The sequence below is a fragment of the Strix uralensis genome, chromosome 20 (assembly GCF_047716275.1).
Source record: "Strix uralensis isolate ZFMK-TIS-50842 chromosome 20, bStrUra1, whole genome shotgun sequence".
NCBI lineage: Eukaryota > Metazoa > Chordata > Aves > Strigiformes > Strigidae > Strix > Strix uralensis.
In genome coordinates, this window is record NC_133991.1 from 10885605 (window position 1) to 10902647 (window position 17043).

The 17043-nt window shown below is 54.1% G+C and overlaps 1 protein-coding gene and 1 long non-coding RNA gene across 14 annotated transcripts in view; both read right to left on the minus strand.

Annotated features, from left to right (window-relative positions):
* Nucleotides 1-1962: 1962 nt before the first annotated feature.
* Nucleotides 1963-3761, minus strand: LOC141952615 (uncharacterized). Its single transcript, XR_012631670.1, has 2 exons — nt 3684-3761; nt 1963-2542 (listed from the first exon to the last, which is right to left on the minus strand). It is a non-coding gene; the product is annotated as an uncharacterized LOC141952615 (long non-coding RNA).
* A 6490-nt stretch (nt 3762-10251) lies between these two features.
* Nucleotides 10252-17043, minus strand: part of BCAS3 (BCAS3 microtubule associated cell migration factor) — a 372074-nt gene continuing 365282 nt past the window's right edge. For 12 of the 13 annotated variants that reach the window (XM_074890735.1, XM_074890738.1, XM_074890740.1 and 9 more), the window contains one exon: nt 10252-11133. In XM_074890735.1, the coding sequence (XP_074746836.1) occupies nt 10985-11133 (149 nt within the window). In that variant the 3' untranslated portion in view covers nt 10252-10984. The remainder of the gene's footprint in view (nt 11134-17043) is intronic. The other variant, XM_074890732.1, reaches the window with a different exon arrangement.

Here is a 17043-nt window from a genome sequence, read left to right on the forward strand (position 1 = left end):
AGAAAATATTTCCAGTAATCCAGATTTCTGGAAAATAACAACAGGCGGGGAGACGCAGACACAAACGCCGCTGAAGTTTATCCAGAGTTTGAACAATTTATAAACACATTTTCCAGCCTGTTTGTCAGGGCGGGCGGAGAGTGACCCCGGCCCGGCCGGGCGGCCCCTACGCAGCCCGCGATGAGGCGGGGGGGCGCATCCTCCGCGCCCCGCCCGCACCCCGCCCTCGTTACCTCCGCGCCGCTTTGATCCGGGAGCCCGCTCAGCCCCGCCGCTTGATTGATTTTTTGATTTTTTTTTTTTTTTTAAATGACGGAGTGCCCTCCCTGCGCGGGGACGGAATGACCCCCCCACACACGCCCCGGACCCCCACCCGCGGGGCTCCCCACGTCGGGGCCCGGCGCCTCGCACGCACCGAGCCCGCTGCCTTAAAAGGAGACGGGAGACCCGGCCGGGGCCGCTCCAGCGCGGGGGGAACCGCGGCCTGAAACCCGAGCCGGCCCCGCGGGGGGCGGGCGGGGACTGGGATGGGGATGCGGATGGAGCGGGGGGGGGGTTGGGGGGGGGTGGGTGGGGATCGTGCAAATCCCTCTGTTTAAAAAACTTCTACTTGAGAAAGTGTGTCACATCCCGGCGCGGGCGCGTAATCCCCGCGCTAATGGCATTACCGGCGCCTCATCGCCGTCATGGGATGGGGCTGGGGGCGAGCACCCCCCCACCCCCCTTCCCACACCCCAGCCCGCCGTCACGCGTGACCGCGGTTCGGCTGCCGCGGGGAAACGGAGCCTCAGAGCTCCCCGCTCCTTCGGGGCGCCCCACGACGGGACCCCCGCGGTCTGTGGCGCCCCCTCCCCGCCTCGGGGGCTGTATCGGTGTTTATCGGTAATGGGGGTCCCGTTTTCCGCCCAGGTTTCCCCGAGCGAAGCCGGTCCCGGCAGGGGAGAGCCAGGACTGCGCTTCGCGGCCGGTTCGTCTCTTAGATAAAAGAGCTTCGCAAACGGCGTTATTTGGTAAAATGACGTTGTTGGGGTCCCCGCCCGCTTCCTCTGCGGGATTCAAAGCGAGGATCTGGGGCTGTGCCGCGGGCTGAGATGCACCGGGCCCGGAACGGCCGGGACGGGGCCGGCCCGACCCCCGGCAGCCCCCGGCTCCGCGCCGGAGCTCCGGCGAAACGGGCTAAAAAGCGGCAGAAACGCCAGTTTTGGGGGAAGGGGCGGCGGCGGCCGGCGAAAGGAAAAAATCACGGGGGTCTCCGCGCTCGGCGCTACCTCCGCGGGGGGCGGGCGGAGCCAGTGCCCCCCACCCCCCCCCCCCCCACCAGGCGCGGCACCGCCTGTGTCTGGGCAGCAAAGCCCCGACGGAGACTCCAAGGGCAGGGGATGTCCCGGGAAGGGTCCTGCCCCCCGGTTTCTCTCCCTCCTTCCTTTTATTTTTAAGCTCTGCCTGGTGGATGCCATCTCCCCGCATTGCCCCTGGAAGGGGGAAGGTGCAGGGCATCCCCCAGCCCCGTGGGGGTCACCCAGCCCACCCGGCCCCGGTGACTGAGGGGCCTTGCACCTCCTTGCACCCTTTCTCTCTGAGGCCAGGGGTTTTGCCAGCACCGAAGAAGGGGCGAGTGCAACGCCCCTGGGTGCGCAGCGCTGATGGGGGCTCACATCTCGGCCTGTCTGCTTCAGATGGGGTCTGGGAACGCGTTTGAAATCCCGTCTAAAGCAGGATCTGACGCCGCTGTTCCCACGTCATGTGAGTTGTGGTTTTGGTCTAGGTTTGACTTTTAGGATCTCAGAAAATCACCATCTCGTGTTTACAGCAGAGTCCATGTCGCTGCTGGGAAAATAAAACCAGCCAGAATAAATCATGAGCTGGTCATGGGCAGGAATAATGTTTTCTTATTGCACCTGTCCATTTCCTGGGTGTTCCATCATGAATAAATTTGACGTACACCCAGCACCACACGAAAGGGCCAACTCTCATCATTTTTATTCACATTTCCTCAAAAACCCAGTGCTCCTCTGAGCCAGTCTCTGCCAGAGGCATGGAAAGGTAGAGCGGGGCTCTGCAGACAGCCCAGACTCTTCCCATTTTCTAATTTTTAAAACGCATCTGCAAACTCAAACTGCTGCGGGGCAATGCCCCACCATGGGTCTGGTACCGTGCTGGGTGAGGTGCCCATTTTCATTTTCTCACTGCCCAGCTTTTTCCTCATGTTGCTGTAGGTGCTGGGCTCTTGTGCTGGTCACCCCAGGGCATTTGGGGTTTTGGTACAGGCAGGCAGCGAGCACGCCCAAGCCAGCGAGCACGCCCAAGCCTGCCGTCCTGAAGTGCCTCTTCTCCCAGCTCCTTGCCCTCGTGTGCTCTGCAGCGCTGGCTGATTGCTCTCCAGGCGTGTTTTCCACGGATACCTCAACGGAGGCAGCACCAAATAACAAGTAAAGAACAGCCCAGACTCCGGGCTGCAAGCACAAAGCAAGCAATTGCCCTTCGCGCAGGTCACTAATCTCTTGACACATGGGCTTTGAGACCTGGGCCACGGGGAGGGAGGCTGAAAGGGAAGAAAAGATAGTGGGGACAATGGCAGGGCCGCCGGCCGGCTAATAACCCCTCTCCCAGCTTTGTCTGGGTACACTCAGCGCTACGCTGGGATCAATTCAACTTCGCAGAAAAAACCACACTCCTGCACCGCAGAGGGGCCGGTGTCTGCCCCCACCGTGGGTGCCCTGTGAGGACCCCGGCTCACCAGGCTAAGTGCAAAGCTCGAGACGCTGCAGGTATTAATAGCCCCCGTTTTGTAGCCGGCAGTAATTCCCTCCTGTGTTTTCCCCTCCACGCTGAAAACAAACCCTTCACTTGATCCGTTTGTCCTCTCCAGTTGCCATCTGTCTTCCATCCTTCAAATCTCACCTTAAAAACAGTGCCTCTTGAGCAAATCCTGCCCGCCGTCCCCGCGCGCCGTCTCGCCCGGCGCAGGCCTGACACTACAAGCGCTCGTTGAAGTGAAGGGGATTTGAGAGCGCGCAGGACCCGGCGGGATTAAGGCCACAGATTGTGCTCCCCGGGCCGCACCGTGTCTGCAGAGCAAAGCTCCGGCCCTGCGGCTCTGCCTGCCTGGTGCTGCCAGCCCCGAGCCCAGGGGCTCCCTCCACTCGGCCTCTTCTCCTTCGCAGCGGCAAGGTGAGGCTCTGCTGCGCTGGCATCACCATCCCGTGCTGGTGGGATGGAGGGAAGCACCTGAGCCCACCTCCCCGGGTGCCTCTGGGCACCTTCCTCTGCAGATGGAAGCAGGAGAGGTCACCCCCCGAGCCCCAGCGAGGAGGCACGGGGGTGTTTCGGGCGGGGGCTGCCGGTTTGTGCAGATGTGGCGGGTGCCGTCCCGCACCACCCAGAGGCAGCATCTGCGGGGTGGCCCCAGCCAAGCCCGTGAATCAGGCGCACATCAAAGCACCGGCAGCGCGAGCACTAACAACCCTGGCAGCCGGCTCCGAGCGGACAGTGCCTGCGCAGATGTTCAGCAGCAGCTTTTCTCAATTACAAAGAGCAGCAGAATTTACCAGAAAACTCAGGGAAGGAGTCCTGGCCAGCGGAGGGGCCGCAGCAAAGAGCCCACGCATCGCTTGCGGCTTCCCAGGCTGGGTCAGACCAGCACGTCACCACCTCCCTCCATTTTAGCACCGGTATTACATTACCCCACGTTTCCCTGCAGCCCTCGCTGTGGGGGTCACCTGCTCCCATCAAAATCTTGGTCTTCTTTAGAAAAACCCCACCTTGCAGGGCTTCATGGGCGTAGGGGAGAGCTCAGACATGACCACATCTGATCCAAACCTTTGGAGCCGGTGAGATCCGTCCTGGAAAATAAACCCACATGATTTCAAAGCCAATCGCGTGACCTACGGCAGGGTGACGCGTGGTGTTTTTCGGCTGAGCCTGGCAAGGGCAGCCCTGATCCTGCCCAGCTCCCACAGACCCTGTGAACTACCAGGAGCAGGAGTCTCGTGGTCCGGCCAGCCGCCCGGGTGGGACAATGGCATCACTCCCACATGACGGCTGGACTTTCCCCTTTTGACACCAAAAGGAGCAAAATTCAACATACCTCAAGAGGTGGCTGCAACGTGGACACCCGTCGCGTGGGAGAAGAGGCAGCGGGATGGGCCCTGTGCCCCCTGCCTATGTCCGGCCCGTCCCTCCCATGGGGGGAGTTGGGGGAGAGGGTGCGAGGTGGGGTGGGGAGGCAGGGCACGGGGCCGGCCCTTCACCCCAGGCTGCAGGTGCTGCCTCTGGTTTTCTGCTTGAATGAAGCCGTTGGTCTGAACGTGGCTCGTAACCTTCAGCCCACAGCCAAACCTTGCCAAAGTCCTTTCCCCAGGTTGTTCAAAAACGAACGTGCTCACCCATCGTAACCCTCCAGGACCATCAGGTATGGCACATCACAGGGGTGAAACGCTGCGGTGCCGGACCGGCGAGCCCTCCTCACCGCGGGATGCAGAGACGCTTGTGCTCCCTCCAAAACACATCAGGGGGTCCCTGTTCCCCCATCCCCAAGGTATATTTAAGTGAAAACGTGATCGGTTCTTCCCCCATCCTGCTTCCCACGGCGCGGAGTGGGAGCAGAGCGCCACGAGCCGGCACTTGGCACCTCCCCGGAGAAGGGGCCGGGGTGGGAGCGGGATTAGCGCCCAGCTGGCACCGGGCTGCTGCATGGGCACGGCCGGCACCGACCTTTTATTACCGTCCTATAATAATATTGTAAATACTCACTGTGAAGTAATTACATCCTATAAAAGAAGCAGCAGTCTGTGGTTTGAGCCAGGACCGGTTCATGACACTTGTTTTAAAGAGACGTTTCATGTCTTGTTTATAGATTAGATTTTAACCTGACAACCTTTTAACATTGTATTAAATTAGAAATTAACTTCGTATGACTGCTCACCGTATAATTGACCTACTGATAGGCTGAGTGCTAGAGAATATTTAAGATACCTTTCAGACAGCGAAGTTCCCAAGAAAATTCAGAGCCTCCTCCTTGATCCAGACCAGGGCTTTGCTATTAATTAGTATTTATGGTTAGGTGGAAGGAGTGCTTCCCGCGGAGGGAGGGCTGCCACAGAGCAGCATCCCTGCTGCGTCCTGCCCATCCCCGGGGCCGTGATGAAACCCAAGGGGATGGAGGGAAGGAGGTGTAGGGGACAGAGAAGGCTGCAAGCCCCTGACCCTGCCCGTTGCAGTGACCATGCAGTGAGACCAGTGGTTGCCCTCCTGCGGTTGCCTCAGCCAGAGCTGCTGGGAGATGAACCCATCAGGGATGGAGCTGCCACCTTCAAGAGAGCTGGATCCTGCAAGGTTGTGGTCACGGGGACAAGCACAGGACTCTCCCCAGTGCGGGGCAGGGCAGGCAGGCAGCTCTGCTGCTGGAGGAATGGTCCTGGCCCACGGCACATGCGGGCCATAAGCAGGCAGCTTACCTTGGCCTGCTCGGATGACACCCGTGCCTGCGACCTGCCTGCAACCTGCATGGGGCCGTCAGTATTTTAGTGTAATTTCCTGCAGCAGAAATGCCCAAGGAAGGCAAAAATTCAGCCCTGGGAACTCACCGACAGATGTGCAGCTTCAAATTACATCCAAACCCAGCGAGGGACAGTGTGGCAACTGATGGGCCAGTATCAATGCCCAGGCACAGCCAGGAGTGGCCATGTGTCCCGAAGGCTGGGGGGACACGTATCCTGCAGCGGGAAACACCAGCTCAGCGCTGACCCCACTCGTGGACAGCGTTGGAGGAACGAGGGTGCAGGTGGGCACCGCGCAGGACGGGGGAAGCAGCCACCCTGCTGTCTCCGTGGTCCAGCTCCAGAGTTGGTGACTTGTCTCCCCACTACAACCTGCCCTGTGCTTTCACCAGTGGAAAGACATTTTCTGGTATAATTGAAACCTCCTCCCAACACATGTAGGAGGCGGGAGCGCTGAGCAAGAACTCAGTAAAATCAGTCAGGGGAGGTTTTACCTTGTTGGGCTGGGAGGACTCTTCAGTACAGGCCTCAGTTTACACTTGTATTCAATGTTAAGGAACAGCATGAGATTAAATGGCCCCTGTGCTGTTTTATGAAAGGTTTAGGACATATTTACAAACAGCTCTGCGTAACACGGGGCCATCAGCAGAGACCCCCCCACCCCCTGCACATGCACTGGCTGCTTTGCCCCTCGCTTTGGCTGCGAAGCTGCTTGGGGACGCGGCCGCAACCTCTGCCAGCGCGGCAGGGCCCTGCCTGCACCCCGCGAGGCTCCGGCAGCGAGGCAGCCCCCCTCTCCGGAGACGTCAGCCCAACCTTTGTCTTCATCTCCTTCGTTTGCCCCCGCAGCCGGGCTCGCCAGCCGTGTGCCGTGTTGCCCAGTCCATGGCTTTTTCTGGTTGAGCAGTGCAGACATCCTCCCCCAGCGCTGCGGGATCGCAGAACCTTCACCCCCTTTGGCGGGGGCTGAAGGCACCGAGGGAGGCAAAAAACAGGGTTGAAGACTCTGGGGCACTGGGGCAGCCAAATGGTTTTATACCAGAGCGGGAGCGGGGTGACGGCGGGAGGGGAAGCACTGCCTGGCTGTGCCGCAGCCCCTGGGCAGGGACGGGCCAGAGGCACAGCTGAAGCCCCTTGGCTCCTGCTAATTCTGTTCGCACCAGCTCTGCCCCCACAAACGAGAGCAGGGAGCCCCGAGACGGGGTTGGTGCATTACCAGGACAGAGGCGCTGCCGCTGCAGACACATGCTTGTCCCGGTGCCTTTTCCATCTGTGAAACAGGCCAAGCAGTGGATTCAATTATTTTTTCCTAGCACATAAGCCACTAATCATTTATTGCATTAAAAAAACGCTCATCTCCACAACTTTTGTTCCCATTTCATCCAATTAAAACTCGGAAAAAAAGAAAAAGTTTCCCTTTTTGCAATCACAAAGACCCGATCTCAGCTCCATGGACTCGCTAATTGTAAGCACTCAAATGGTTGGGTTTAAAGTTACACTTAGCAGCTGTGAAACATTAGGGTGAAGTGATTACAACCTACTGGAGGATACCGAACATTTTTACAATATCTCAGGAGCATAAGGGAAAGACAACAGGAAATGGCGCAAACTTTCCTACCCTGCACAGCAACAAGCCAGAGCAAAGAAGCAAGAAAATAAATGTAGAGACGCGGCGCAGACGCAGTTTGGATCCTCAAAAAGTTACTAAGGAAGCCGCGGTGAAAGCACCGTGTGTTTACCCCCATGCTCGGAGCGGGTAGAGAGGTGGGGGAGCAGCGTTCAGGGATTTCACAGCTGCATTTCACAGCAAAACCCTCCTCCGGGCTCTCTGTTGAGGAAGGAGAATGGGGATCTTGGTGGTATTTTGCCCTTGGTCGGTTCCCCTCGGTGGCCGGCCTTCTCCTGGCCTCATTGCCAGCGAACTTCTGTCTCGGGCTGGCTCCTGGTGCCTGGGGCACGGCCACCAGAGGCTGTCCCCTCGCAGGGATGGGCTGCACAACGGGGTTTGTCCGCTCACCTCGGGCAGAGCACCACGCTCCATCGGGGCTCGTCAGGGCTGAGCTTTGCTGGCAAAGCGAACGAAGCTCGAGCCCCACGTGCTCTGGTTATGCCCAGGCCCTGGACTGGCTCTCGGATTTGATTTCATTTGAATTTCAGGCTGTCACATTTAGAGAACCTTTGACTTTCCACTTCTTTTCAAACAGCAAAACATTCCCCTCCCATAATTTAAGCATGCTACATGCGTGTGTTTATTACAGAAACCAGGGTAGGATAAGAAAGCAGTATTTCATGTTAATTCATGAAATCTGAACTCAACTTTTAATAGAAGAGCTCCACTTTATGCACAGAGTGATATACAGTCCACCTCGCTTTAAATGAGACGTTTTGCCTTTTGAACTCAGCAGGAGGCCGCTGCTTACTACTACTGGAAACAGTTTAAAAACCTGTAAGTCCTGCATGTCTTTTGGGCTCTTTTTGAGCCAGTGGTTTATATCATGGCACAACATTCTTGCTGGGCTGCCTGCGACCGCCTGCTAGCCACTGTGTTTGAAAATTCATCCTTTCAATAACTCACCTGGATTATTTCCACAACGGGAGACGCTCGTCCGAAATCCTACGAAGACCATGAGCCTCTGACTATTTTTGCTTTAAGTGGGGTTTGGACCAGGTCCCTAGATTGAAAACCTGGTTGCATAAAGGTCAGGGGCAAACCTCCCTTAGGAGCAGCTTCTAGACACCATCAGTGAGCAGCAATAGTCTCGCTTGGTGCCTGAAAAGAGGTTAAGGTGGAGGAAAGGTGGTGTTGCAGGAAAGCACGTGGCACCCAGTTGAAATGGGGGGCTTTGTGTGTAGGCTAAAAGCAGGGGCCATTGGTGGGAGCAGGCACGTGCTGAGTGAGGCACATGTTGAATCAAGACCCTACAGAGCTATCGTCGAATCAGACCCTATGGAGTTATTGTTGAATCAAGACCCTATAACGTTATCGTTGCAACACACTTGGCTTTCACTGGCTCACTGAAGAGCTGGAACTCGGTGGTTATTCTGCTGGGTCATCTGTGAAAGTATCAAATTAAAGTTAAATTAGCCACCTCATAGCAGTGCTTTTTTTTTTTTATTGTTTTAAGCTCTAGGCTTTCTTAACAGTTTGGCTACGGGGCTATCAACAGTGGGGAATTTAGGACATTCTTTTCAATGAACCAGACTGAAAATATTTTGGTACAGCCCCAGTTTGTAGGGTTTTTCTTCCCCCCCCCCCCCCGCCCCTTTAAACAAAACATCCTGATTCAAAGGAGCTTCTTGCAGACTGGGAATTTCCACATGGCCGTATTGCAGCACTTATAAAAAGTGATTTAATGCCTGCCAACAACAAATACATTTCCAATGACACCATTCTGCGTTATGCACTATCCTACTTCGTGTGTTCAGTAAGAACCAGTAACCAAGCTGTCCAAGGCAGGGGGGAGAAGAGAGGTCGCCTGCTTTTGCAAGATCTTTGTCCCTTACGGCCGCTCCTTGGAAAGCCTGAAAGGAAACAAGCATCACGGTGACAACACAATCCCTTCTGTATGTGTTAATCTGGATTTTGTTTGAACTTTTGAAGCTGACCTGGGCTTGAACTGTGTTAAAAATCCTGACTGGTGTGGACTGACTTGACCCTGCGGTCCCATTTGTCCGCAGTGCCAGCCCTACCCTCAGCCCCTTACTACAAGCCATTATTTTACAGACATAAAAGAAACATAGCATTACAGCAGATATAGCCAGCGGGACGGAGCTGCGAGTACTTACTTACGGGCGAACTCTCCTCTGATTTCATCCCAAGGAAGTTTTTTTTTGCTTGAGAAAGGACTGACTGAAAACCAAGCAAGAAACTGAAATTATTGCTGCAGACTCTCCGTTTTTATTAGTGGTTTCCAAGCTTGAAGAGAGAGGAAAAAAAAAGCTGCTGAGATCTGAGTCGTGGCGTTACAGTTAAAAAAAATCAAGTCTAAGACTGAATTTGGTATTTGGGGTTTGGGGATGGAGTAGGAAGAGGGTGGTCAGTTCTGCATCACTCAGTGTGGCTGGTTTAAGCTGTAAGAGTGCGAGAAGATTTGTGGGTTTAGATAGTTTCCTCTCATTGCCATGACTCAAACGGCTTCTATTAAAAACAAGTAGTGGGAAGGAAATTTCATAAGCTGACAGTCCCCTCTCACTCTCTGCTTCTCGACACAAGTTGGCTGAGATATAGGAATTCATGTGGTTACTATGTGTGAGCCCATGACTATTTTATCAGCAGAGTTATGCGGTGCTAGTTTTGACTGTGCACGTTCAGCAGGGTGTATAGGCTCAGGCTGCTATAGGGGTTCTGCAAAGCCCCTTATATGTGATCCTGTAACACAACAGATGTAGGTGGGGGTCTCTGATGCCCGGTCCTCATCCCACCAAAATCAGTGGGGGGAACAACAGGGCCCCGACCGACCCAAGGAGCTGGAGCTGGGCTCAGACACCCCAACAGAGATGGAGGTTGGTTTTCAGAAGCACTAAGTGGGTGCAAGGCACACCATCTAAGTCTCCCATTTTTAACTATCCTGCCCTTGCACATGGGGATGACAAAGTGGGGAGGCCAAACCAAGCTAGACTGGCTGCATAACATCCCCTGATGGCTTTAATTAAAGCCCTCGAGTTAGTAAATATGCACATAGTCTGGTCCAGGAAGATATACAAAGCCCACAGCCAGCCCAGTAACACTCCATGAACATTGCCATTTAAGCAGTTTCTTGTTTTAACTTAGATTTATTCAATGACACATGCATTCTGGACAGATATCTGAGTTCCAATGAACAACTTTTATAACCAAATATGAGAAATTTGTGACTGCAGTTAGTCAATTAAGTACGTTTCTAAAATACATGACTAGAAGAAAACCAGAACGAGAGAGAGAATTCTTCCAAAGAACAAAAAGAAACATTTCCATTTGTAATACTCCTGGCATTGACGAGTATCAGTGGGGAAGGAGGGCAGCAAGGAGACGCAACGAGGAAGGAATAACATTATCAACCCTGTCCACAGAAAGTTCTCCAGTTTTCACTCTCTCCAGTTCATTCGTTAATGCTCGGCACTTTTGCAAATGGCGAGAGCTCCTCTGAGTTTCGGAGATTCCTTTCATCTCCCAACACAAAAAAGCAGAGAACGGTTCTGAAACCATGTGCTTGACCAAAAATGGCTTAGAAATATTTCTCCTCAACCAACTCTTCCTGAACACAGCGAAAAAAGAAGCCGCAGAGCTATCAGGATTGAAGACGGAGTCTTTTCATATTGCACAGGAAAACAAAGTCAAGATTTTGTGAGTATGTTTCAGGAAGGTTTAAGAGTCGTCAATATTTATCAGGGTAACGAGAACCATCCAGCGCAGCGGTGAGCTGGCAGGTGACAGACACATCGGGATTGTTTAGGCGGAGAGGCGGCTCGTTACCCTGGCTGGGTCTCCCCTCGGATGTTCGGTTAATTTAAGGGAATCCTGTGGGGAAAAGGCTGAGGGGCTGGTTTTCGTTAGTCGGGAGGGGCGATCTGTAGCCATCGAAGTTGCGTGGGATGCTGCCGCTGGTGGAACCAGAGCTGTTACTGAGCGTCTCTATGCTTCCCTCTCGCTGAAGCTCTGCAACAGGAAGAGAGAGCAGGTCCTGGTTAGCGTTTCAGATCAACCCGGAGTGCCGTTAGACGGCCGCTTTATTGACAAATCTGATTATTGTATCATTGCTCTAACATTTGCTTGTCATCCATCTTTTCCGGGGTGATTTGACGAATCACTCCAGAGGCATCCCAGCTCCTGCTTCTACCTCTCTGCCAGGCTCACAGCTCAGCTGAGCTGAAGCGGAGCTGGACGGAGACATTAGGCGCTGCTTGGCAGAGCAGCCCCTTCCCTGGGGATGAGGCTGCTGACTCACGACATGTCAGGACTCGATAGTGGGGACGCTCACGGCTGAACTGAACAGGGTGCGAAGGGCACAGTGGCAGATGATGAAACATCTTTGCTCCGCAGCAATGCTGCTGAGATGGTGGGGAAGGGGGAGTGGCAGCAGCACTGGTTACCGGTGGTGTGTACCAGCGGTGTGTAACCACTGTGATTCTCCACGTTGGGAACACCAGGGACTTTCCACAACCCTTTATCCTGTGCAAATGGACATAAGTAACTCTGCTTTTGCAAGCCAAAGAGAGAATATCCCCTTTCTTATGTGCCTGAGCCATGCCTCAAAGCAAAAGAGAAAGCAGGCCTGACTGTGGCTCTCCCTCTCCCGGTCACACACATCCAGACATCTCCCCTTGATGACCTCCCAAAGCCTCTATTGCTCCCTAATCTCGAAACACGAGGATTTTTGTGTGTGCAGAGCATCGTTTCTAACCGCGGCCTCTCTGTGAGCCACTTGAACCCAACAGTTGACTCAGTGGCAGCGTGCAGCAGCGCTGCTGGGCAGCATCCCCCCGGCCGGCACTCAGCGGTGGCATGCAGCGGTGAGATTAGGCAGAGCCCCACGTACACGACAGGAATCCTCTCCCAGACACGCGGTGACAGGCTACAAGAAATATTCTGGCGAGTTGCAACGCGCGGCCCCGAGTGCGACTTCCGTTGGCTGCTTCTGCGCAGCCTGCGCTGGAGGGGACAGGATGCGGATAGGAGATTCGGGCAAATTCCTCTGCTGCCAAAGGGGAAAGAGGAAAAAAAAACCCTCTTGTTTGCTGCACGCCGCAGTGTCGTGCATGTAAGGCACAGGGGACAAACCCCCGGAGGAGACAGGCAGCTTTCCCTGTCCCTGCAGTGGGAATTTTGCTTGATGGGGATGGAAAGAAGCTGCAGAGTGGCGCCCGCTTTGCTCTCTGCTAAATATTACTGCACACCTCTGTGTCGCACCAGGATATTTAACCTTTTGCAAACACCGCGACAGAACTTTTGCTGCAACGGGACTCCATGACAAGGACATAGCTATAAGCGAAGAGCACGGCAAAGGCAAAAGCAAAAAGTCAGTTCTTGGCTAAAACAAAAAGCATCCTGCCCCAGCATCCTCGGACACTGCGCAGCTCCCGTTTGCTACCTGGGCGTGGCAGGGACAGCAGCCAGGTGAGCGCACACCCAGCAAAGGGCTCGGGGATTTAATCCTTGGTCATGGAGGTAACTTGCAAAATGGAGATAATCTGCCCAGGATACATGAAAAACAAATCAGCAGGAAACCAGTCACCCTATAAGCAGCGATGATAATGACCTCAGCTGTACTAATCATGACTTCTCGCCAGTATTTGGTGAAGGAATGTCCATGTCTAAACCTCTTCATTTTCCTCACATCCTCACTCTCCCATGAGTTCAGGAAGTAAAAACAGTAATTTAAATCAGAAATGAGTGGCGTATCCCACACTAATACTGTGCTTATCCTGTCTGATTTGGGGCTTTTATCTCCCTCCGCACACAGCTGGCTTCGGTTAAATGTCCCACGTCAGAGCTCTCGGGCGCTGGGCAGCCATCGCCTGCGCTGGGCAGGCTGGGGCTCCCCCAAAAAGCATTTGGGCTGCTGAGCTCCTCACGGGGCTACTTTGCTCGCTCGCTCTTTTTAAGCTATAATTGATTTTCAGGCAAATGTTGTGTTTTCAGTAACCGTAGCAAAAGAAGGGAGTGGGAAAAAGCGAGGGAACATTTGTTTCCTTGCAGCCCCGTGGCTCCTGCGTGGCTGTTTTTGCCCCTCAGGCCACGGGGCTGAGCTCCTGCCTGCCAGCTCCTGCCTGTCCTTGGCCACGCCGTGTCCTGCCTGTCCTTCGGTGACTTGTGTGGGACCGCACACCCTGCCGGGATGGGATTTTGGGGAATTTGGGCTTGCGGGGTGGCTTTCCGGGGGGCTGCGCAATTTCTGCAGCTGGCAGTGCTTGCCACCTCTGCGGGGGACTGCCAGGGGGTGGCACTGCAGAGACTGATGCCAGCCAGGAAAAAAGCATGGACAAAAAATCGGGGAGATTTTTTGGTGGGCGCAGGGCCTGGCTTGGGAAGGCTGGGGCCCTGTCCTGGCTGTGCCACACAGCTCCGGCTCCGTGCTGCCGCTGCTCCCCTTGCTGCTGTCGGGTACATAAACCCCTTCAATAAGCAACAGGGAGGGACAAAAGAGAGGGTAAAAGAGATACAATGGCTCAAGGAGGAACCAGAGGGGAAGTTTTCCAGCCCTCTAGGCTGCACAGAGGCCGTTTTGGGTTCAAAGGTGGTCAGGCTAAAATCCGGGGGAGCTCCCGCATCCAAGCTGCCATCCCAAGCACCGCAGATGGTAAATGCACACATTCCCCTGGGCAAATAAGTCCGGCCGCTCTCAAACGGCCCTGCGCCACGAACCCGCTCGCTCTGGAACTAATTACACGGCGAGGCAGACGAGCAATGTATTTTGATACCTAAGAAAGCATTGTAAAACTCCTGACCGCTGCAGCAGAAAGCAGCACCGCTGTGCTCAGGAAATTGGGCTCTTGCCCTCACCCGGGCCCGGCTCTCGTGCATGGCTGGGTCACGCGAGATGGGCAATTAGCCATTACATGGTCACCAGGGACTACCTGCGCCGCACATATGACCCCTAGGACCACAGTCAGTACGTTTTCCTATGTTCTCCCAAATTAGACCATTTTTTCCCAGCTGTTTCATTAATAAAAAATATAATTTAAAAAAAAAAAGTCTAGTGCAAACTATTATCTTTCCTCCCAGACCTTCCAGCAGAGCAGGGCGTGGCAGAGGCACAGGCAGAGGCATGCTGGTGCCATTCCCATGGGAAGCTCGGACAAGACTGGGAATAGCTCCATGGTGTTGGGCCACCCTTTCTGTTACAGGGATGATTTCTGATAGACCCGACGCCTGGATAGACCCAACAAGTGCAAGAAGGAGCCACCATGGCGTAGTGGGGCTGCTGGGTATCAGGAGAGGCAGGTCCCTATGGACAGGCAATGCAGGCAGCGCTGCCCGCCCTAGGATGGAGCAGCCGAGCCCTGCAGCGCAGCTGAAAGGAGGTGAAATACTTCCCAGACCTAAATAAGATGTGTCACGTAACAAGTCAGACCACCGATGGCCTCTGTGCTGGGAACACGCTTGCTGAAAAACACAAAATAGAAGCAAAAAACAGGATTCTCCTGCAGAAAGACAGGAGCGAGTGGCAGGAGGCCCTGGATGAAGGCTCAGCACTGCACCGGCAGAGCAGCACACGGCTGCCCGGCGAGTGATTTCGTTTACTTTGGTGGAGTTACGCCAGGAATGGACTTGGCCCCAGCATGTCTGAGGGTTATTGTATCTGCATTCCCCCATGCATATACTGTCGAGATGTATTAACTTCCTTAAATGTACCAGTAAAACAACCTCTTATGATACACTTTAATGAACTTGTACAGTAGCCAACAAATTGTGCATCATATAAAACCCATTCGGCCTTATAGACTCTCTGGCTATTTTGTAATAACTGCAATTTGCTTCTGCTGAAGCAAGATAACCAGGGTTGAGAAGTCAGGCTTTGCAGAAACCTAAATATTTGATTTGGGGGGGAGTGGGTGGGAGAAGGAAGAAAGGGGCCTCTGGGAGCTATTTATGGGGTCAAAATAACATGAGACCTGCTCTTCTCGTAGCATTTCTACCATCAAGGAAATGAAATACTGTGAGAAGACCAGCACTTGCATTATTTTGGCCCCATAAATGGCTCCCTGAGGCTTTCAAAAGCCCGTGAAAAACAAACACAAATACAAATAAATGCTAATACTGGAAACGTAAATACTAAAACCTGCCCATGTCCCTGGAGGAAACGACTCACAAAGTCCTGACTGCCCTAAAAATCAAAAAAAAGACAAGACGGGAAAAAAGACGAAGGAGCAGGAACATCTGCTGAAGCCATGAGGAGAAAGTCACTTCAGGGGAGCTGGGAACAGCCCTGCCTGCGCTTTTGATGGTAACAGTAATGGGCACCGCTGGCATCACCCAGGGTCCCAGAATAACAGGGATTTTCAGGGCACACAAGCTTTCTGCTGTGATGAAGGCAGCAGCACTAAAAATCCTCACTGCTGTGGGGAGGAGCGGCCGTGGAGAGCAGGGGGGAAGGTGGGACAGCGAGCGGTCAGGGTCCCCAGCCCACCCTGGGGGCAGCCATCCCCCTCCCATGGCCCCGCAGCATCCAGCACGCTCAGGGGCTGCGGAAACACCGACGCTGCTCGGAGAGCAACGGGGTCATTAAAGGTGTTGCGAAGCAAATGCTGGCTGCTCTCTGCTTGGCACGACTGCCCGCAGACCGGCACAGCGCAGCCTTCCTGCGGCGCGCACGTTTGTTGCAAGAGAAATTGAAAATGAAACCTCCCACCAAAATCTCTTTCTGCTAATATTCCCCACCGCCACGCTGCAGCCTGACGGTCCTGTCCCTTGTTGTGCAGCCCAAGCCACTCCACTCTCCCTGAGCCAAGGTGGGGAGGAGGAGGAAGAGGAGGAAGAGGAGATGCTCTGGGCACTGCCTAGGGTCTTCAGGTCTGGGGGAACAGTGCTGCCCCCATCCAGCGAGGTGGCTGCACCCTCAATTCCAGAAAGCTCCAGGAACTGTCAAAGGACCCCATCAAATCCAGAAGGGTACAAAGCCCTGCCAAGCTTAAATGTGAAACCATTTTATAGGGCACATTAATTCAATGCCTGAAGAAAATCTATATAGCCCTCTTTTGCCCGGAACACTCATAAATTATGCTGCCTTTCTTCTTCGTGCTCTCTGTAGTGGTCCACTTGAAGCCGTGGTATCTCCTTTATGTCTACTCAAAAATCTCATCTCCAGTGCATTATTTCTTCTAATGGTTTTTCTTCTCTCTCTGTTTGCTTTCCTCTGTTAAGCACAGTTTCAAAATATCCTCCAAAATCATTTGCTGGAAGAGCTGACCCTTTCCTCTTACCTACCGAAGGCTGCCCAGGCTCCCGCACAGCCCAGCGGAGCCGCAGTCGGGATAAATGATACAATGACAGCAGCCTGATGTGTCAGGGCAGCGGGGAAGCGGCAGCAACTCTGAATACAAGAATTATTCTTCATCATCTCCAACTGTCACAACACATTACCCTCAAAGCCGCAGCTCGCTGAAGGAGTGACCCTGGACTGAATGGGAGAGTGCTCGGGGAAAGAACTAATTGTAGCCTCTTTTCACACGTCAGTCACTTTTCACAGCACCAAGCCTTTCAAGCTCAACTAATGTCAAGTTCCCTTCTCCTTTTGCTGGGCTGAGTATTTCTGATTTTTAAGGATGGCATTTTTAAAGGAACAAGGTCTCTGGTGAGGGATGAGGCCAGGGAGGGGAGGGAGGGAAGCGTCGGAGTGAGCACGCATCATAAAGTCCATCAGACGCCTGAAGACTCGTTAGGAATTAGACAATTAACAAGTAGGAATGCAGGAAGTGGGGTAATGGCCAGCAGGGCTTGAATCTCCTCGATTTCATTTCTGTCATTCACGGCAATTGTTTCGGGGAACTTTTTGGGCTCTGCCGTGTGCCAAGGGGGCTGCGAGCGCGGGAACGTACTCGGCCCCCTCTCTGAAATTAGGATGCAGGA